Genomic DNA, 18,552 nt, shown 5'->3' with positions numbered 1-18,552 from the left:
CTGTTGAATTTGTTGTTTGAATAAATCTCTCAATTTGTCTCAGTTTACAACTTCGGAACTCGGAAGTGCACATACTGTTTTTCTGGCGTCCAAACATGCGCTTGTTCTATTTCATCCTGAAGCCATAAGTCGTCCTAGCTTTCATTAATAAGTGGGTACAGCAAAATAAATAAGAGTTGTTCCTCATTTTCATTTTTAATAAATATCGATATACGTGCAGTTTATTACCACTAAGGCAAAGCAAGTAAAACGAACAAAAAGCAGGTCACAATACAAAAAGGTGCGAGAAAAATGTATATCCTACCTCCGGTCCTTTTTAAACTTTGAAGCCTTTTTTCGAAACGCCCATAATGATGTTGAGATAAAGGAATAACGGTCAACGGGGAGCAAATTAAGGCCATCCGTTGTGCAGATGACGACGTGATACTTGCCGACAATTTCGAACATTTCTATTTGAACAGCATCACCAAAGTAAGGAATTTGGGTTTAAAATAAACATTCAGAAATCAACCTTCATGGTAATCAGCAAACAGAAAATCTCCAATGTTGTCATCCAAGACTGAAACAGCGTTGAATGAGTGGCGCATATTAAGTACCTAAACTTTATACACCGGGGGAGTTGGCCGTGCGGTCAGGGGCACGCGGCTGTGAGCTTGCATCTGGGAGATAGTGGCTTCGAATCCCACTCTCGGCAGCCCTGAAGATGGTTTTCCGTGGTTTCCCATTTTCACACTAGGTAAATGCTGGGGCTGTACCTTAATTAAGGCCACGGCCGCTTCCTTCCAACTCATAGGCCTTCCCTATCCCATCGTCTCCATAAGACCTATCTGTGTCGGTGCGACGTAGAGCAACTAGAAAAAAAAAAAGAAAAAAATACTTTGGTCGTCTGACGAGAAGTCGTGAGGATGCAGGGTAAGAGGTGCGAGGGGTAAGCATGGCTGTCGCGCATGCGCGTATCTGAAGTCTCAAGGTCTAACAGTAAACGTCGGTTCAGTCTGCGGTGACTCTTACGTACTGAGGTGCTGTAGGGATGGTTCAAAGTGGTAGTGCTGTTGTTTCCTAGTTACACATTCGGCCAGGAATCGAACCCGGGACCCTCTGAACTGAAGTCCTCAATGCTGACCATTCAGCCAAGGAGTCTGATTCCGAAAAGCCGCTATTAAGCCAGGTTTTCGCAAATCAGTGCAGAGACAGACAGGAGGCCTGCTGCTGCTGTTGCTACTACTACTACTACTACTACTACTACTACTACTCCCCGCATGGCACTAGAGCCCTTGAAGGGCCTTGGCCTACCAAGCGACCACTGCCCAGTTCGAAGGGCTGCAGATTACGAGGTGTCGTGTGGTCAGTACGATGAATCCTCTCGGGCGTTATTCTTGGCTTTCTAGACCGAGGCCGCTATCTCACCGTCAGATAGCTTCTCAATTCTAATCACGTAGGCTGAGTTTACCGCGAACCAGCCCTCAGGTCCCTGACCTGGCCGGGAATCGAACCCCGGGCCTCCGACTAAGAGGCAGGCACGCTACCCCTACACCACGGGGCCGGCACTACTACTACTAATTTCTCTGCAGAAAGCATCTGTTGTTGAAATACTAGTCATCTCCTTCGCTTCACTAACGTACTTTTCCAACATAAAGCCTGCTTTAGTAATGTCTGCAGAGTAAATCTTCCAGTAGGATATTGGCAATGAGTGACGCATCTCTTTCACATATGTTAACCCGTGATAGCGAACAGTCGTTCACGTGGTAGCCTGCATATAAATGCTTTTCTTTTCTTGGGAACTCCCCAACTTGAGATGGTGGGTTCGAACCCGGCTGAGTCCGGTGGTATTTCGAGATGCTCAGATACACTCGCCTCGTATCGGCAGATTTACTGGCAAGTAAAATAGTACTCCTATGCTACACATTACATCCCGTCGGTGACTAAGAATCCTAAAGGTGGTTAATGGGACGCAGAATTATTATTATTATTATTATTATTATTATTATTATTATTATTATTATTATTATTTCCGACCTTTTTTCCAATTTGACGGCAGCTCTTGATGTGGACTTGACCCATTTTTACGGCCGGATGCTCTTCATGAGGCCAACCCTATATGGAGGGACGTAAACACTATTGCCAGTTTGTGGTGGCGTGCAGTGTAGCGTGTTGTATGAAGAGAAGCGCATTGCGTCGAACACAGTACACTGTCCCCGAGCTAGAGGAATTAACCATGCAGAATTAAAATCGTCCCGGCCGAAAATTGAATCCGAGGCGCTCTGAACCGAAGGCCTATTAGCTCTTAAAACTACGATACTCTAGTTAAATATGTTAACCAAATTCCCTAGCTACCGGTAATCTATAATTGTAGTTGTTGACATAGGCTACATCCCTATATTTCATTTCTGAAAATTATGTCTCAAGTCCTCGGTGGGTATTGTATTTTTCAAATTTCCAACTTTTAAGGATCTAATTAAGTCCGTCGAAGTATCACCTGATGTTGGGAGTCTTGAGAAGTACTGTAATGAGAAAACGAGCTGTGGTAAAATGTCTTTGAACGAGGTTCAGTCAGTGGGTTTGAGGATTAATATTATTACTAACCTGTCTTAATGGCCGTAGTTTGAATCTCAGTAATTCAGATTCTATGTAAAACTATATATCCCGTAGTTTGTGGCTTGTTTGGTAACCGGCTGCATAACTTAGTTGATTTAGCCACTCGCCTTGTATGCTGAAGGCTTTGGGATCGAAACCTAGTCAGCTAGAATTTTAAGATTGCTGAAATTCAAGCGACCTGTGTCGGTATACTTTTTCGGAGTGAAATGCTGGGACTCAGGCGTCTCTTGTAGGAAGGAAAAAAAAAAAAAAAAAAAAAAGAAGAAGAAGAGACTAACAGGCCACCTAGTGGGGTCCGAACCCACAACCTTCCGATTTGGCGTCGGATGCTCTGCCTATTGAGCTATGATGATCTATATAGGTCATGTTTTTTGTTACATTGGAAATAATCCGAGCTACGGGTTTGACACTATTGCCAGCACAGCTGTAGAATGCGTTCTAACATCTCTTCGACGTGTTCTGTATGTACTGAACACGTCTTGCGGTCGTGAAAATTATTCACTTTAATTAACCGACAGCGGACGTTAACCACGCGCTCTGTTATTTGTTCATTATTCTCTTGTTTATTAACATTCTAACTGTGGAAAATCTGTCAGTTGAACATCAGAAATTGAAGTATTGCAAATGAAGGAAGAAGTTTGAATATCTAGTGCAGGTCAAAATAATACAAAAAAAAAAAAAAAGTAAGTTAGATGTACATAGGCTACATGAACGCTTCATCAAACACACTCCGCATCTGTATGTTTACGCTCTACTTGACAATGAGTAAATAAACAGTATACAACATCAGACGCATTCTTGAAGTACTCTTGGCTTGGCTAAGTCGCGTCACCCGGAATAGCTGTTGTGGCATTGATAGTCCATTGATGCCAAGTGTTAAAACAACAGGCCACCTAGTGGGGTCTGAACCCACAACCTTCCGATTTCGCGTCGGATGCTCTGCCAATTGAGCTTCGATGACCTAGATCATGTTTTTTGTTACATTGGAAAGAATCCGAGCTACAGATTTGACACTACTGCCAGCACAGCTGTAGAATACTTTCTTTCTTCTGTGAAGATAAATCTATATCTATATATAAAATAAGGGTTTTGTCTGTACAACGCTCAGAATTATATAAAGAATGGTATTTCTGTATCGGTCATGTCCACAGTAACAAGGAAATGAACTTTCTACTTTTCCGTAATTTCTGTCTGTCTGTATGTCTGTACACGCATCACGGGAAAACGACTGAAGAGAATTTAATGAAAATCGGTATACAGAGTCGGAGAACAAGAAACTACAGTCTAACCTATAAACACAGCGAGCTCGATAGCTGCAGTCGCTTAAGTGTGACCAGTATCCAGTAATCGGGAGATAGTGGGTTCGAGCCCCACTGTCGGTAGCCCTGAAGATGGTTTTCCGTGGTTTCCCATTTTCACACCAGGCAAATGCCGGGGCTGTACCTTAATTAAGGCCACGGCCGCTTCCTTCCAATTCCTAGGCCTTTCCTATCCCATCGTGGCCATAAGACCTATTTGTGTCGGTGCGACGTAAAGCAAATAGTAAAGCTATAAACAATTTTATTCACCCTGGATGAAATTGTATTTTAGGGAAAGGCGCCTAAAATTTAATTTTAAATACCTATGTCATTGGTCCTATCGAAGAGTACTACATAGCAAAAGTTATAGAGAATACAATTTCCGATCATTTATGTTTTATTCAGTTTTACCGTACCGACTATGATAAGAGTGGTATTTCAGAGTCGGAAGAAAACTAAATGTGAAGGCGTACAATATCGAAAGCGCAGAGCATTGAGCAACAATAACATTATATTGACCACTGTTTGTTGTGATGTTCTTTCTCTTATGCTGCCGCTCAACTCCGATAGATGAGATAACTGCTGCGTGCCGAGCACCCCGGTGAAAGTCTAATGGGGCTTATGGTTCCAATCTGTAGCTAGCTTCAGGTAGTTTCCGTCCCCGATTTTAGATGGCGCTGGAGGTCATTCATAACGTGCAGATAGTTGTAGGAAGGCTCTGTAGATGGCAGGCAAGTAGGCATGAAATGAGCGATATTAATAATTAAAGGCAGTTTGTCTGGAAGTGAAGTATTTCAAGTCTAGCGTCAAACAGTGGGCCCATCTAACAAAGAATTAGTCGTATCACGTCAAGTATTATGGAGATAATATTGCTGGATTGCATTGAATCCGACTTTACCCAATCGGTTAACCTTGTTCGAACTTGTATAGATTTTATGCAAGACCAACTACAATATATCAGACCTTAATGCAGCTATCGATATTAGCTAAAATGGCGGCCCGATCGGTTTGTTCAAATGTAAACATGAGCATGTGCGAAGCATCTGTTTATTTCTTTCTGTTGGTTTGGATTGATTAGGAAACGTTAGTGTAGTCATGTTTTTTTTTAAATATGGTTTTAAAAACTATTTTGATATATTAGGATGTGTCGATCGTATTCTATGCCTGGATGTAATTCATATTACAGGAGATGCACTCGCATTCAGATCAAGTGTACTTAATGTATCGTGACGATTTCGTAGTTACAAGTAATTTATTACGGTGCATTAAAACATTCGAGGATAAATTTGTCAATAGAGAGGATGTGTTCCGTGTACTTGATGAGCTGTTTTTTTCTGGATAAGACCAAAACTCTGTGTTGGTGCCAATCCTAGTACATTTCTCAATTACTATACCTTTTGAGGATTTTAAAAGTGAGGTTATAAAAAGTGATAAAGCTATTTATTTATCTGTGAATGGAGATTATATTCTCCTCGTTAAATAAGAGGACAAGGTATCAATTGATATACTGTCCCTTATAGTACGTATTTACGTTACCAACGATGTGGGTGTTAAAGTGCTTTAAACGAAAATAAATATGCTACCAGAGAATTTCAAGTTCATTCTCCTATAGATTCTCTAAAGTGAACAGATGTAGCAGTTTGGTGGATCATTAGGCCCTATCAGAATCATTATTATGAGAGAATTGAAATTCGCGACAAGGTTATGTTTCTAAAAAAATTCTTGAACGAGGTAGGCTATTATAGGCCTACTTAAAACATATGGTAATAGAAAGGTCATTCAAATAAATGTATTTCTAAAACAAGTATTGATTTGTAGGAAGAAGAATTACAGTCTGGAATAATTTACCAAGGGTGCTCCCTACTATATCTACACCAATTCGATAAATTTCCAATTTCTTTGAAATCACTTAAGAAAGTACTAAGTAGACAATTGATACGTAATCTGCCACTTGGTTGACAGCCCTAAATTCAGATCATAGGTGAGTTATTAATTAATTGACTGAATTGAAACGTATCAAATATTCCCCCAGGACTGTTATTTTAGAATGCAATCCTATATTACCTATTTCCTTTACCATACTAGTTCAAACAAAATATGTACCGTATATTTTGAATTATCCACATATTGCTTAGCTAAACAGAGGCTATTTCTAGATAGTGTTGGTCTATTACCCAAAGTAGAGTTTCTGTTCATTATTATTGACAGCTTAGCAATTCAGTACGATAATCAAAAGGTTATGTTTATGTATCACAGGCGTGTTTACATGGAACCGATGCGTCGGCCATGTTGTTTTTGTATTAAGGTCTGATATTATTGTAGATGGTCTTGTTTTATGCGTTAGTTCCCATGATGCTACAGTATTTGTGTTGCTTGAATTCCAAGTGCCTATGTGCTCGTGCTGTAAATCTTTGTTCCTTGTGCTTGTTTATTGGAAATATATCTTCGCCAGTCCTCCTGAAATCCTGCATTTCCTGTTTGAGTACACCTCGGGGACTGAAAGCTGAATTGTTCTGTTAATGTAGTTATATATATTTCCTGTCTCAGTGCATTTAATTCTGTTATTTTTATGTTCATGTGGTTCTTGGATATTGATGTGATACACCATTCTCTTGTATATGGTGTGCTCTGCTGTCTTGCTTTTGAAGGGATTTCTTATTTGTTATAATATCAGCTTTGTGTTAATGTGTCGAGCATTCATTTGAAGTTAAAGCTGTTTTGAGATGTGCGGTTATGTTCTCAGTAACATAGTATGCAATAACAACTAGGGGTATCAGATCATTATTTACAACATAGTAAGTACTTGGAAATAAAAAATATATGAATTGCAATGTATTGGGCATGGAAGTAGTAGAACTGCATTATTATCGTCAAGGGATGGGGGACGAGGGGCAAGGGAAAGGGGGGAGCTGTAAGCATAACCGGATGTGCGTCAGTGCGCCGGATGTCACTTCTCTGCGCTATCTGTTGATAATAGCAGTAAGGTATTGTACAAAATGCCCATTGTAGCGCTATCTCTGATCGGGGACTGAAACTACTAGCGCCTAGTGACTTGGTACCTAATTTATCATTGAGTTTCATCTTTATTCTATTCTATCCTCTTTGGTGTAGAGTATAATAGCCTGACTGAATATTGGCGGGAAATAGCTTGGGAGTTAGAAAACTTTCTTCTTTAGCATGCCATTCCTCTGGTTCATACATTTTCTGATAATACTGGTACGTAACCCACTGGTTCATCATAGTATTCGATCCCTACTCTGACGGGCTGTTTTGAATGAGCAGTGTGCCCACTTAGGCAGACTTGCTTAATAATAATAATAATAATATAGTAGTAGTAGTAGTAGTAGTAGTACAGTAGTATGACCTGGTCTAGAATTACAATTTAAGCTTATTCCAAATTATAGCACCACAACGCACTAAATAACTCAAAATTCAACCGTGAAAAGAGCCATTTCTTAAGGAAAGCTTCTTCCTCTTCACTTTTGTTAAATTCTACATTCATTTTCTTCAAATTAGCAGTGAAGAGGGGTTTCTCCTCTGGCTTGGAGGAAAAATTTGCCCCAAGTCAGATAGATTTTTCTGCCGCCAGTGTAATGAATTGATATTTTCCCATTAATCGGGTACTCCTAGGAAATAGATTAGTAAAATGGCATGTTTTTTCTCCTGAGACTCTCCACTATTCGACCCCACCCCCCACCCTCTCGACGAAAAGCCTAAGAGTGTTCACGGATCACGGCTGTCTGCGGCTTGGTCATTCCAGCTCTGGAACTTTGGCCTGTTAGATCAGCAGCGTACTACTGTTCGTTAAAAGTGAGAAAATGTGTGGTTTTTCATTTGCTCGAGTATTTCATAAGAAAGCATTGCTTTTAATCGCGCCATTCCTACTGACGTCATTGTAATGACCTATGTTCATTTCAGTAGGGAGAACCACTAATCCAGTATTTCTGAGATGTAAAAAGTCAGGTGGAGAGTGAGTGTCTGCCGTTATAATGAAAACTCCCCAACCTGATTGTGACTGATGGTAGGGAAGCGGTCCTATCTTTAAAACGAAAATTCCCTAATCCAGTCTTCATATGAGAAAAGACTTTGGTGACTTCCCCGTCGCGTTTCTAGGGTAACGTTAAGAGCTGGGCAATTTAATACAATCATGCTCACACGTGTACACTACCTAACCTTTCTGTATCCAATGTAGAATTCCGTAGCGAAGCACGGGTACATAAGTTGGTATAACTTATTACAAGTAGTCACATTGTTAACTTACTACGGTATCAAAATGTAGAACTGAAAATGAACTTTCATTTTACATTATTAAATTACTGAACAGAGAATGGAAGAAAGTAGGGAGAACAGCAAAACTGCGTTGTATAATCAGAGGAATGTGGGAGAAAGGAAGATGAAAACAGAAAATATAAATACCTATTGTTTTACAGTATAGATGCATATTGCCGCAGACAGCTTTGACGGGCTCTGGGCAAATGACTTGACCGCCCCCTAACCCTCTCTCGCTCAAAAATGCCCCGGGCAAGAACATTTCGTTGTCCTCCCTCACAAAAACGAAGTGATTTTTCCGTAAAATTTCTTATATATTTACTCAAGTTCAGCTTTCATAAAATTAAATCTAAAAATTCTAAAAGCTGAAGTTAAAAACTTAACTTTTTATTACTTTTATTATCTTGTTTTGCTAGTTTCTTTGTCTAGCCCTAGGCCCGTTTCTCTACGGAGTCGGGTATGAGGTGAGATGAATCTGTCGTGGCGAGTTGTATGACTGGATGCCCTTCCTGACGTCAACCTCATCAGAGGAATTAATGGGATGAAATGAATGACGTGATATATGATAGTAGGAAGGGAGAGTGTGAAACCCGGTGTGTCACATAGCATACTCCTGTCGAAGGGGTCAGCTCAAGGTTTAACGTCTCCATCCGACGGGCGAATCAACAGCGTCATATGCCCTCACTCCATATTTGCACTGTGGAGAAGTTTGGAATTTAATCCACGCTTTTGGCAGGCAATCTAGTGATTTAGAGCTTGTATACCACCTCCCCTACTCTGCCGGCCAACATTCTGACGGTGAAAAATTTTTCAACCAACGGGACTCGAACCGGCTAACCTCGGCGTCAGACTGTGTAGACTTCAACGCCTTAACGACCATGGCCACCAGGCGGGCTGCGCCGCGTTTTGTTTTGGAAAGAATAAATGTTGAAAATGCCTTTTTTTCAGTTGTAATCGGTGTGTGTGTATAATTTAACCTTTATTATTGCACGGGGACTTGCAAAGCGAGGCCTCCATATTAATGTGGGGCCCTTGTGGAAGGGCGAGATAGCTTCTTTTATAAATGAAATGGAAATAATATTCAGTAGGCATTTGAGATAAAATATATTAGCAACCTGACAGGGTCGTAGCATACAGTACAGTACAGTCCTAAAGAGTAGTACAGTATTTCAACTGCCTTAAAGTTAGAATAATATTTTCATCTAAACTATACACGTGGTCTGCTATTAATCATTTTTGGTTCCTAAATGCTAAATAAAAAGGCTGTCTCAGAAACGTAATTATTAATGGTTTGTTGGTAGGTCTAGCACTACATTTAAAAAGAAAGAATACATTATTACTCAACTGAAGATGAGCTAAATACGATTCTTCCGGCCTATAGTAGTTGCTCGTGGTGCCTGATGTTATACTACAGGGTGCGGCAGAAATACCTGACGAATTTCAAACGTAAATAACTCGGCAACGCAACAAGTCATTTAAAGATTTATTGCATAGTTGTAAAGAGTAGTGTTTGCCATTTGCGTGACACACACACACTAGGGTTTGAAAATAATGTCATCGAAATGCCGACCGTCCCGTTCGATGCACCTCTGAAGCCTCTCCCTGAAGTTCCGCATGACTCGCTTGAGCATGTCTTGTGGTATTGCCTCGATTTCTTCACGGATGGCAGCTTTCAGGTCATTTAGTGTTCGCAGCTTACGTCGGAAGAAGCGATCCTTCAAATATCCCCAGAGAAAGAAATCGCACGGGGCGAGGTCAGGGGAACGGGCAGGCCATGGAACGTCACCCCGTACGGAGTCGGCATTTTTTAAATAAGTCTCAATCACGAAACCTCGGTGTTCACCATTCTACGCACTCTACGCCATGCTAACGACTGGCTGGCTGGCTGACTGACTAGCCCGGACGAGACGATGCACGTGTTCTCCAAGACCACGGCCAAGACCGCGCGCACCACGACAATAACACCTGTTTGAAAGGTGTGGCCAATACGAACGGCTCCAATCTACTGTATGCGACATAAATGGCAAACCTTCCTTTTTTAAACTGCGCAGCAAAATTGCGAATGGCTTGTTGCGTTGCTGAGTTATTTACGTCTGAAATTCGTCAGGTATTTCTGCCGCACCCTGTATTACCACTAATGAAAACAAAAACGAAAACCAGGCAGCTATAAACACTTTAACAAGTGAATTTACTGCGGCGTAATTACTACGCGAATGTGATCACTAAACTAGAAAATTAAGATCGAAAACCAAACAGATAAACGAACTGCGTTGTAAATGATGGATAGTATTAGCAACTAACATTGTTACAAGAATAAAGGTCCAACTCATTGGCTGAATGGTCAGCGTTGAGGCCTTCGGTTCAGAGGGTCCCGGGTTCGATCTCCGGGGATTTTAATCGCCTCTGATTAATTCTTCTGGCCCGGGGACTGGGTGTTTGTGTTTGTTCCAACACTTTCCTCTTCATATTCAGACAGCACAACCACCACAGAAACACGCAATAGTGATTACATCCCTCCATATACGGTTGGCGTCAGGAAGGGCATCCGACCGTAAAACAGGGCCAAATCCACATGTGCGACACAGTTCGCACCCGCGACCCCACAGGTGTGGGAAAAAGCGGTAGAAAAAGAAGTTTGTTACAACAATAAAGGTAGGGCGACTAGACAAGCGGCGGAGGGGGAGTTAGACAGGCGGTATCAATAACCGCACGCTTTTTTCCCCGGTAGACAATAGTGCACTGTAAAGATAACCGTTAATGAAAATTGCAGGCGTTCCGCGAGTACGACCAGACATTTTTGGTGGTTTATTTCATTTACTTTTCGCTTTTTTTAATCATTTCGATATTTTTTTGCCAACTACTGCCCGGACCCACAAGGGAGGGTCGGGCCCCGGAAAAGTGACCCGAGAAAACCGGTCTGTCTACGGTCCTGTTGATACCAGGCTGCCATTTTCGTCTTTCAACTATTCTGTCATCTAAGCACAATAATTTGTAATAAAGTGTTTCTCGCTTTCACTTCTTTATGGAACCTCAACCTTTTCTTCGGTAATTGTTGCACCTAAAAGTACGGTTTCAGGAAAGAATGGAGTGGTGGGTACTTATGCCTACTCCAGAATTTTTCTGCGAACTTTTCCAATGTCTACTGGTAGTTTGAGCTTCACTTATTGATAACCTTTGACTATCCGGGTTCAAAGATCTCCTTCATTAGTCAACATGTAAACTCGAGAGTTCAAAACAAACTGCCATTTGCAACGAAATAATCGCCCAGGTGGTTACGAGATACGTATAATATTCTCGTGCGTATACAGACCTGACCCAGGTGATATAAAATATTTGCTATTTTCAAGAAAGAATCTTATAATTCAAATTATATTTTCAATTCTTCTCTTTGCCCTTGTAGCAATACATTGAAACAGATCCTACCGGGCAATAATAATTCGTGAAAATAAAAAGTGTTAATCACCCTTTTCAAATTTAAACGATGAATTTTAATAGAAATCTCCCAGACCGGACTCGGGAGTTAGTCTGTATTATGGCAGCCGGGCAGTTATTGTATAATAATACTGTACATCTCACTCTTCCGTACGGTACTTGTAAGGCTCCTCATCTTTGAGCCTCGTGTCGGTAGATTTACTGGGACGTAAAATAACTCATGGGGACCAGAATGGAGACAACATTTCGTCACCTCGGCGTCTCCGAAAACCTTACAATGTAGTTAGTGGGACGTAAAACCAATAACATAATTATAAATATGAAGAAAGCATTCAGCAATGTTTTTACACACTTCACTCATACCATGGCAGTAGCGGGCACCTTCATAGTTAATGTAGGAACGAGAAAAGACTTAAAGTTTGTTACATACAGAATAACTTCAACGCAAAAGGGGCTGTAACTACTGTGAATTGCACGGAACGGAGGACATACTTCTGAATGGAGCGAGTGTCTCAGATGTGTTCACAAACAACGGGATAAATTGGTGCAGTAACATTAATGGGATACAGATTAATTGCAGAAGTTGAAGTGATATTAGTGCTAGTTGCAGAAGGGTATGCAGTTCTGTCAATGAAAGAGGGAATAGGTGGTACAGGAACTGAGGCAGGAAATGGTAACAGATGAAGTATAGCAGTAATTTTGTAGTATGTGGTCAATTAACAATTAAGAATGAATCGACAGATTTACTGGCATGTAAAAAGAACTCCTGCGGGACTAAATTCCGGCACCTCGGCGTCTCTAAAAACTGTCAAAAAGTTTTAGTGAAGCGTAAAAACCAATAACGTAATTATGGGTCATACTGCAAATTTTTAACTTATGGATACTTCCTTCACGTGCAGTCCGGCTGTATATCCCAGTTGGTTAGGCACTCTCTATGTTCAGGGTTGTAGATTCAAATATCTCCATAATCGGTTGACGAAATGCGATGGACTCGGTCTTGCTCAGACGATCTCAGACGTTTATGCTAGTATGCTGATCGTAGGCACGTGTGATTCGCACATGGAAATGTTCGCATTGTGTATTGAAAATAACAAAATAATGTAATTTCCGCCGTGTTATTGAAGTACGTACTAGAGAAATTCGCACTCTTTGACGGTTTATTAGTGTGGTGTAGTGTTAGAAGTGTATGTTATTCTATATATAATATTGTACATAATAGTGTTTATTGTTGTGCTGTAACGGCTGTAACGTTTCTTAAAATGTGTCATTCATGCTGCGCACCAGGTTGCAGATTAAATTGTACTGCTGCTGATACTTCGATCTTTAAATTCCCTGAATATAAGGCTTTAAGGGAGAAATAGAAATAAAATTTCGAAGTTACAGCCCTACCGGTAACCGTTAAACATTTCGAACCAAAAATTGTGGTTAGGGAAGATGTCCTCCCGAATGTTGATTGTAGTTGAATTTTGCCAAGTGCAGTGAACAAGATTTGATACTTTTGATTACTTCAATCTCTTGATTCCATTTAACGTAGTAATGAAGGGTGATATTTTCATTAATGTAGCCGATGGTGGTAGATCTGATGATATCAGTTACTGTAAATGCGTGTTTGAAGTGTCGAGTTTCTTAAATGTTCTTTTATAATCAAGTGTGTGTACCAACCGAGACATTAAGTGGATGCTGCAGTGAGGAGGAAACGGGGATCTTAACAGGTGAGGTAAGCTGTAGGCCTGTATCCTTCGAAATACATCTCCAGTAGGAATGCCCTAGTTAAAATTTGCTTTGGAATAATCACTTTCAGCTTAATGCACGCTACAGTATTCATAGTTAGTAAATCATTATAGTATCATTTACTAATTCTTGGCAGTATTCACCGGTGCTTGTAATATCGGATGCTACAATTTCGTACGCATATCAATGAGAGTATCAGTCGATACAAAACTAACATCGTAGCTCGCTTCATCATGTACGCCTTTAATAGAATAGGTTCGTAAGGATATTAAAGCTTTTTGCAACTTTGGCAAGAGAAGCCTTGTATCCCGGAGCTATCAAGGGACAGAAAGTTGCTCTAGCCATGAGAACTTTTATCATGAAATTATTGTGACTGTTAGAGATGTTGCATAATAAGGGTATTGTTATTTCTGAATTTAATCTCTTAAACAGTGGATAAAGAGATATGCCTACTCACAGTAACTTTAAATTTTCTACCAATTATGTCTGGATATTTTTGTAACTGCTCGTTAAGGCAAAGCTGTGCATATGCAGAATTTATTTTACTTGCATTTTCGTCGTCAGTATTGTATTACGCATAATTTAAACGATGCTAAGGCAATTAATTTATCTAACTAATAAATTCTTTAGTAACTTCCTACTAGTTTATTATGCGTAATTTCAATTATTGTCTACAAAATATGTTTTTAACATCAGTTTTGGAGTTCCTGGAGGAAATTAATGTATGCGAAGGTTTCGCTTCGAAATAGTTATGACACCGTAACCGTGAACAGTCGGCAGCTGATCCCATGGCTTCCACCATTTTGGTTTTGATATTGTGGTCTGAGATACTGTAGTCGGTCTTGGTTCTTTTCGCGGCCGAATTCCATAACTTCGCAATCTGTTTTGAGACGCAGCTATTGATACGACGTTAATAATAATAATATTATTATTGTAATTTATTATTAATGTTGTCGCAAAATGTTGTACCTCTTGCAAAGCATTGTTCTTATTGTTTCTTTCGTTGTCGTCCATTGTGAACTAAGTGATATTTTTGCTTTCAGGATGGTTTTGGACCCAAAGAACAACCACAATGATTACGGCAGTTTTGAATCTTCCGGTGTGTCGGGTAGCCCTCACCATACAGTAGACGTAAGTGAGGTAGCTCATCAATCGAGTGATGACACAGGACTGCACAGCGACAGTGAGAGTTCGCGACTAGCTCCCGACATGACTCAGTCCGACCTCTATCAGCGTCAGGTGAGTTGTCACAGTCATATATTAGTACGTAAATAATCTAGCTGACCTTGGAAAAAAGTCAAAGCACTTTTCCTAAAGAAAGTTCTGGTGTATCTAAATCACAAAATCCCTTCTAGCGTATTTACTAGATACATACTTTTTTGCTGAAGGATTTGAAAACAACGTTTGTGCTTCCGTCTCACACGGCAGCACAAGAAGAATTACACAGTTTAAGGGACCGCCAACTGCACCTGGCATGGGCGCCTGCAGAATCTTTTCCAAGGGGGGGCACATTAACAATTTTCTTGAATATAAATACCAATATAACGTCAGCAACATTAAATTGTTTACAGAAATTTACGAATATAACAAATGCTAGATGACTGTCAGTAAGTTCAGTTTATGAAATAATCTGGTATGATATTAAACAATTGAACATGAACATTTTAGAATTCCAGGGGGGGCAAGCGCCCCCACTTGCCCCCACCCCCCCTTGCGGGCGCCCATGGCACCTGGAAATCTGGCCAGAGTTATACAGCGCGGGAGCCTGTACGTTAGCAAACTTCGAGATGAGATATGTCCTGACGAGACTATGCACAGCTTCATTTCTGCAAAAACAAGATCTACCGCAATTCCGTGAATACGTGCATATGTCGGCTGTGTGAGAAACAGTGTGAAAGTTATCACATCGAACTGTGTACAAAACGAACGAAAATATGCAATACTAAGTGTTAATGGAATATATATTTAAATGTTTATTATTTTCACATTGATGAGCGTTTCTAATAATAATAATAATAATAATAATAATAATAATAATAATAATAATTTCTTTTGTAAAACAATAATAATACCTAATCACCGCTACTTTGATTTATACATAAGCCTAGGCTACAGTACTGGCAGGATTTATTAAAATCTCAAATGGGTAGCAGCTGATTTGCATCACTGTGAATGAACTGCATCAACTCTCTGGTCTAGAATGGTCATAAATGTGTTTGAGCGAGGGGCATAGCCAGGCAGAGGGGTCTGGGGGTTAGACCCATGAAATTTTTATCAAAAGAAAATAAACAGAAACTGACAAACAGTAAACTAAACAAACAGTCAGAGATATAACTGTAGAACCAACATATCTGTTGAATCTATTTTCTAAGAACCCTCGAAAGTTGGATTTTGTAGTTCAGTTCCTATGAGTTTCGACTTGACATTTGAACGCTGCCTTCTAGCAGAGGCTAAGTGAATTAATAAACAGCCATTCATAGGCAGCCGATTTCTCCGACAAAGCACGTTAGATTCTAGTTCTGCTTAGCAGTGTTGTCGATCTTTTGTTTACTATAACTGTGTGTTGTATTGTGCTGGGTTCTCTACGCGGTCTTTGTCAGTTCACTTGGTCATTCTTGACAAAGCATCAACAATGACAACTAGAAATGAGTTGATTGAGTGGTTGAAGGAGCACAATATTCCGGTTCGCGTTGACATGGGGAATGAGAGATCTCATGCATCTTGTGAAACAAAACCAACTCTAGTACCCAGTTCATGTGTGGATGAAATAGCCAGGAAGCATGGGCATACAGTTGTTTGCCTTCCACCATACCATTGCCATTTTAGAGATGGTGAATAGAAATTTCATTTCATTTCATCACGTTTTATCTGTTCGAACATTGATCTTTTAGCCTTATCCTATATGTGTTAATGTTTATCTTACACGGGTTATGCATGTTGGTACAAAGGATAATTGATTCTGGACTTACCTATATTAAGAGTATGTACATTTTTGTTCGTGTTGTGTGTCGTGAATCGGCTGTTTGTTCTCATAACAATTTGGCATCAATATCTTGACATCCGGTTAACTGTCAAGTCGAAACTCATAGAAACGGAACTATAGATTGTAAACTGAACATACGATTCAATGTAAAACTGTTGACTGTGTTCGCATTGTTTTTAATGTAAGATTTTGTAGTGTATCAGTACTGCAATCTGGATATGAACATAATTCACTTGAGTCAGTGTCATAATGACAAGTCATATATGTGTGCAGCACACACGCATCAGCACCTTAATTGTGTTCTATCATTTTGCAACCATAAATCCGCCCCGCCTATCGGCCGACCCTGGCTACGCTACTGGTTTGAGCAAATCATTCTTGTATGCTTTGAGGTCTGTCTGGAAACTTGTTTTATTCGGGTGTCTGAAATGAGGTGCTTGCAAATTCATTTCCACTAGGATTTAGAAAGTTATCTTCGATTATCCTATTATTTTGAGACTGTCCATAGAAGAAACTAATAAAATTACACTCCAGATAGCCCAAGAATGTTTTCACGATGTGATATCGGAAAGTTTGTTGTGGAGACTTCAAATGCTCTGAAAATTAGAATGGTATGCATGCTGAAAATTTCTTATTCTCCCTTAAGTATATTCAATTAGTCAATCAATCAATCAATCAATACTGATCTGCATTTAGGGCAGTCGCCCAGGTGGCAGATTCCCTATCTGTTGTTTTTCTAGCCTTTTCTTAAATGATTTCAGAGAGATTGGAAATTTATTGAACATCTCCCTTGGTAAGTTATTCCAATCCCTAACTCCCCTTCCTATAAATGAATATTTGCTCCAGTTTGTCCCCTTGAATTCCAACTTTATCTTCATATTGTGATCTTTCCTACTTTTAAAGACGCCACTCAAACTTATTCGTCTACTACTGTCATTCCAAGCCATCTATCTGCTGACAGCTCGGAATATACCACTTAGTCAAACAGCTCGTCTTCTTTCACCCAATTCTTCCCAGCCCAAACTTTGCAACATTTTTGTAACGCTACTCTTTTGTCGGAAATCACCCAGAACAAATCGAGCTGCTTTTCTTCAGATTTTTTCCAGTTCTTGAATCAGGTAATCCTGGTGATGGTCCCATACACTGGAACAATACTCTAGTTGGGGTCTTACCAGAGTTTTATATGCTCTCTCCTTTACAGCCTTACTACAACCCCTGAACACCGTCATAACCATGTGCAGAGATCTGTACCCTTTATTTACAATCCCATTTTGGTCATTACCCCAATGAAGATCTTTCCTTATATTAACACCTAGATACTTACAATGACCAAAACTAACTTTCATCCCATCAACGCAGTAATTGAAACTGAGAGGACTTTTCCTATTTGTGAAACTCACAACCTGACTTTTAACCCCGTTTATCAACCTACCATTGCCTGCTGTCCATCTCACAACATTATCGAGGTCACGTTGCAGTTGCTCACAATCTTGTAGCTTATTTATTACTCTGTACAGAATAAAATCATCCGCAAAAAGCCTTACCTTGATTCCACTTCTTTACTCATATCATTTATGTATAAGGAAACACAAAGGTCCAATAATACTGCCTTGAGGAATTCTCCTCTTAATTATTACAGGGTCAGATAAAGCTTCGCCTACTCTAATTCTCTGAGGGCTATTTTCTAGAAATATAGCAACCCATTCAGTCACTCTTTTGTCTAGTCCAATTGCACTCATTTTTGCCAGTAGTCTCCCATGATCCACCCTATCAAATGCTTTAGACAGGTCAATCGCGATACAGTCCATTTGACCTCCTGAATCCAAGATATCTGTTATATCTTGCTGGAATCCTACAAGTTGAGCTTCAGTGGAATAACCTTTCCTAAAACCAAACTGCCTTCTATCAAACCAGTTATTAATTTTGCAAACATGTCTAATATAATCAGAAAGAATGCCTTCCCAAAGCTTACATACAACGCATGTCAATCTTACTGGCCTGTAATCTTCAACTTTGTGTCTATCACCCTTTCCTTTATACACAGGGGCTACTATAGCAACTCTCCATTCATCTGGTATAGCTCCTTCGACCAAACAATAATCAAATAAGTACTTCAGATATGGTACTATTTCCCAACCCATTGTCTCATTTCCCCAGAAATCTTATCAATTCCAGCTGCTTTTCTAGTTTTCGACTTTTGTATCTTATTGTAAATGTCATTGTTATCTTATGTAAATGTAGTAC

General features: G+C 40.0%; 1 protein-coding gene across 8 annotated transcripts in view; it reads left to right on the top strand.

Annotated features, from left to right (window-relative positions):
• Positions 1-18,552, top strand: part of LOC136878816 (phosphatidylcholine:ceramide cholinephosphotransferase 2) — a 724,489-nt gene that overhangs the window by 629,091 nt on the left and 76,846 nt on the right. For all 8 annotated transcript variants that reach the window (XM_067152320.2, XM_067152315.2, XM_067152316.2 and 5 more), the window contains one exon: positions 14,369-14,564. In XM_067152320.2, coding sequence (XP_067008421.2) covers positions 14,370-14,564 — 195 coding nt within the window. In that variant the 5' untranslated portion in view covers position 14,369. The remainder of the gene's footprint in view (positions 1-14,368; positions 14,565-18,552) is intronic.

Source organism: Anabrus simplex, chromosome 8 (assembly GCF_040414725.1).
Source record: "Anabrus simplex isolate iqAnaSimp1 chromosome 8, ASM4041472v1, whole genome shotgun sequence".
NCBI lineage: Eukaryota > Metazoa > Arthropoda > Insecta > Orthoptera > Tettigoniidae > Anabrus > Anabrus simplex.
This window is presented reverse-complemented; position numbering and strand designations above follow the sequence as displayed.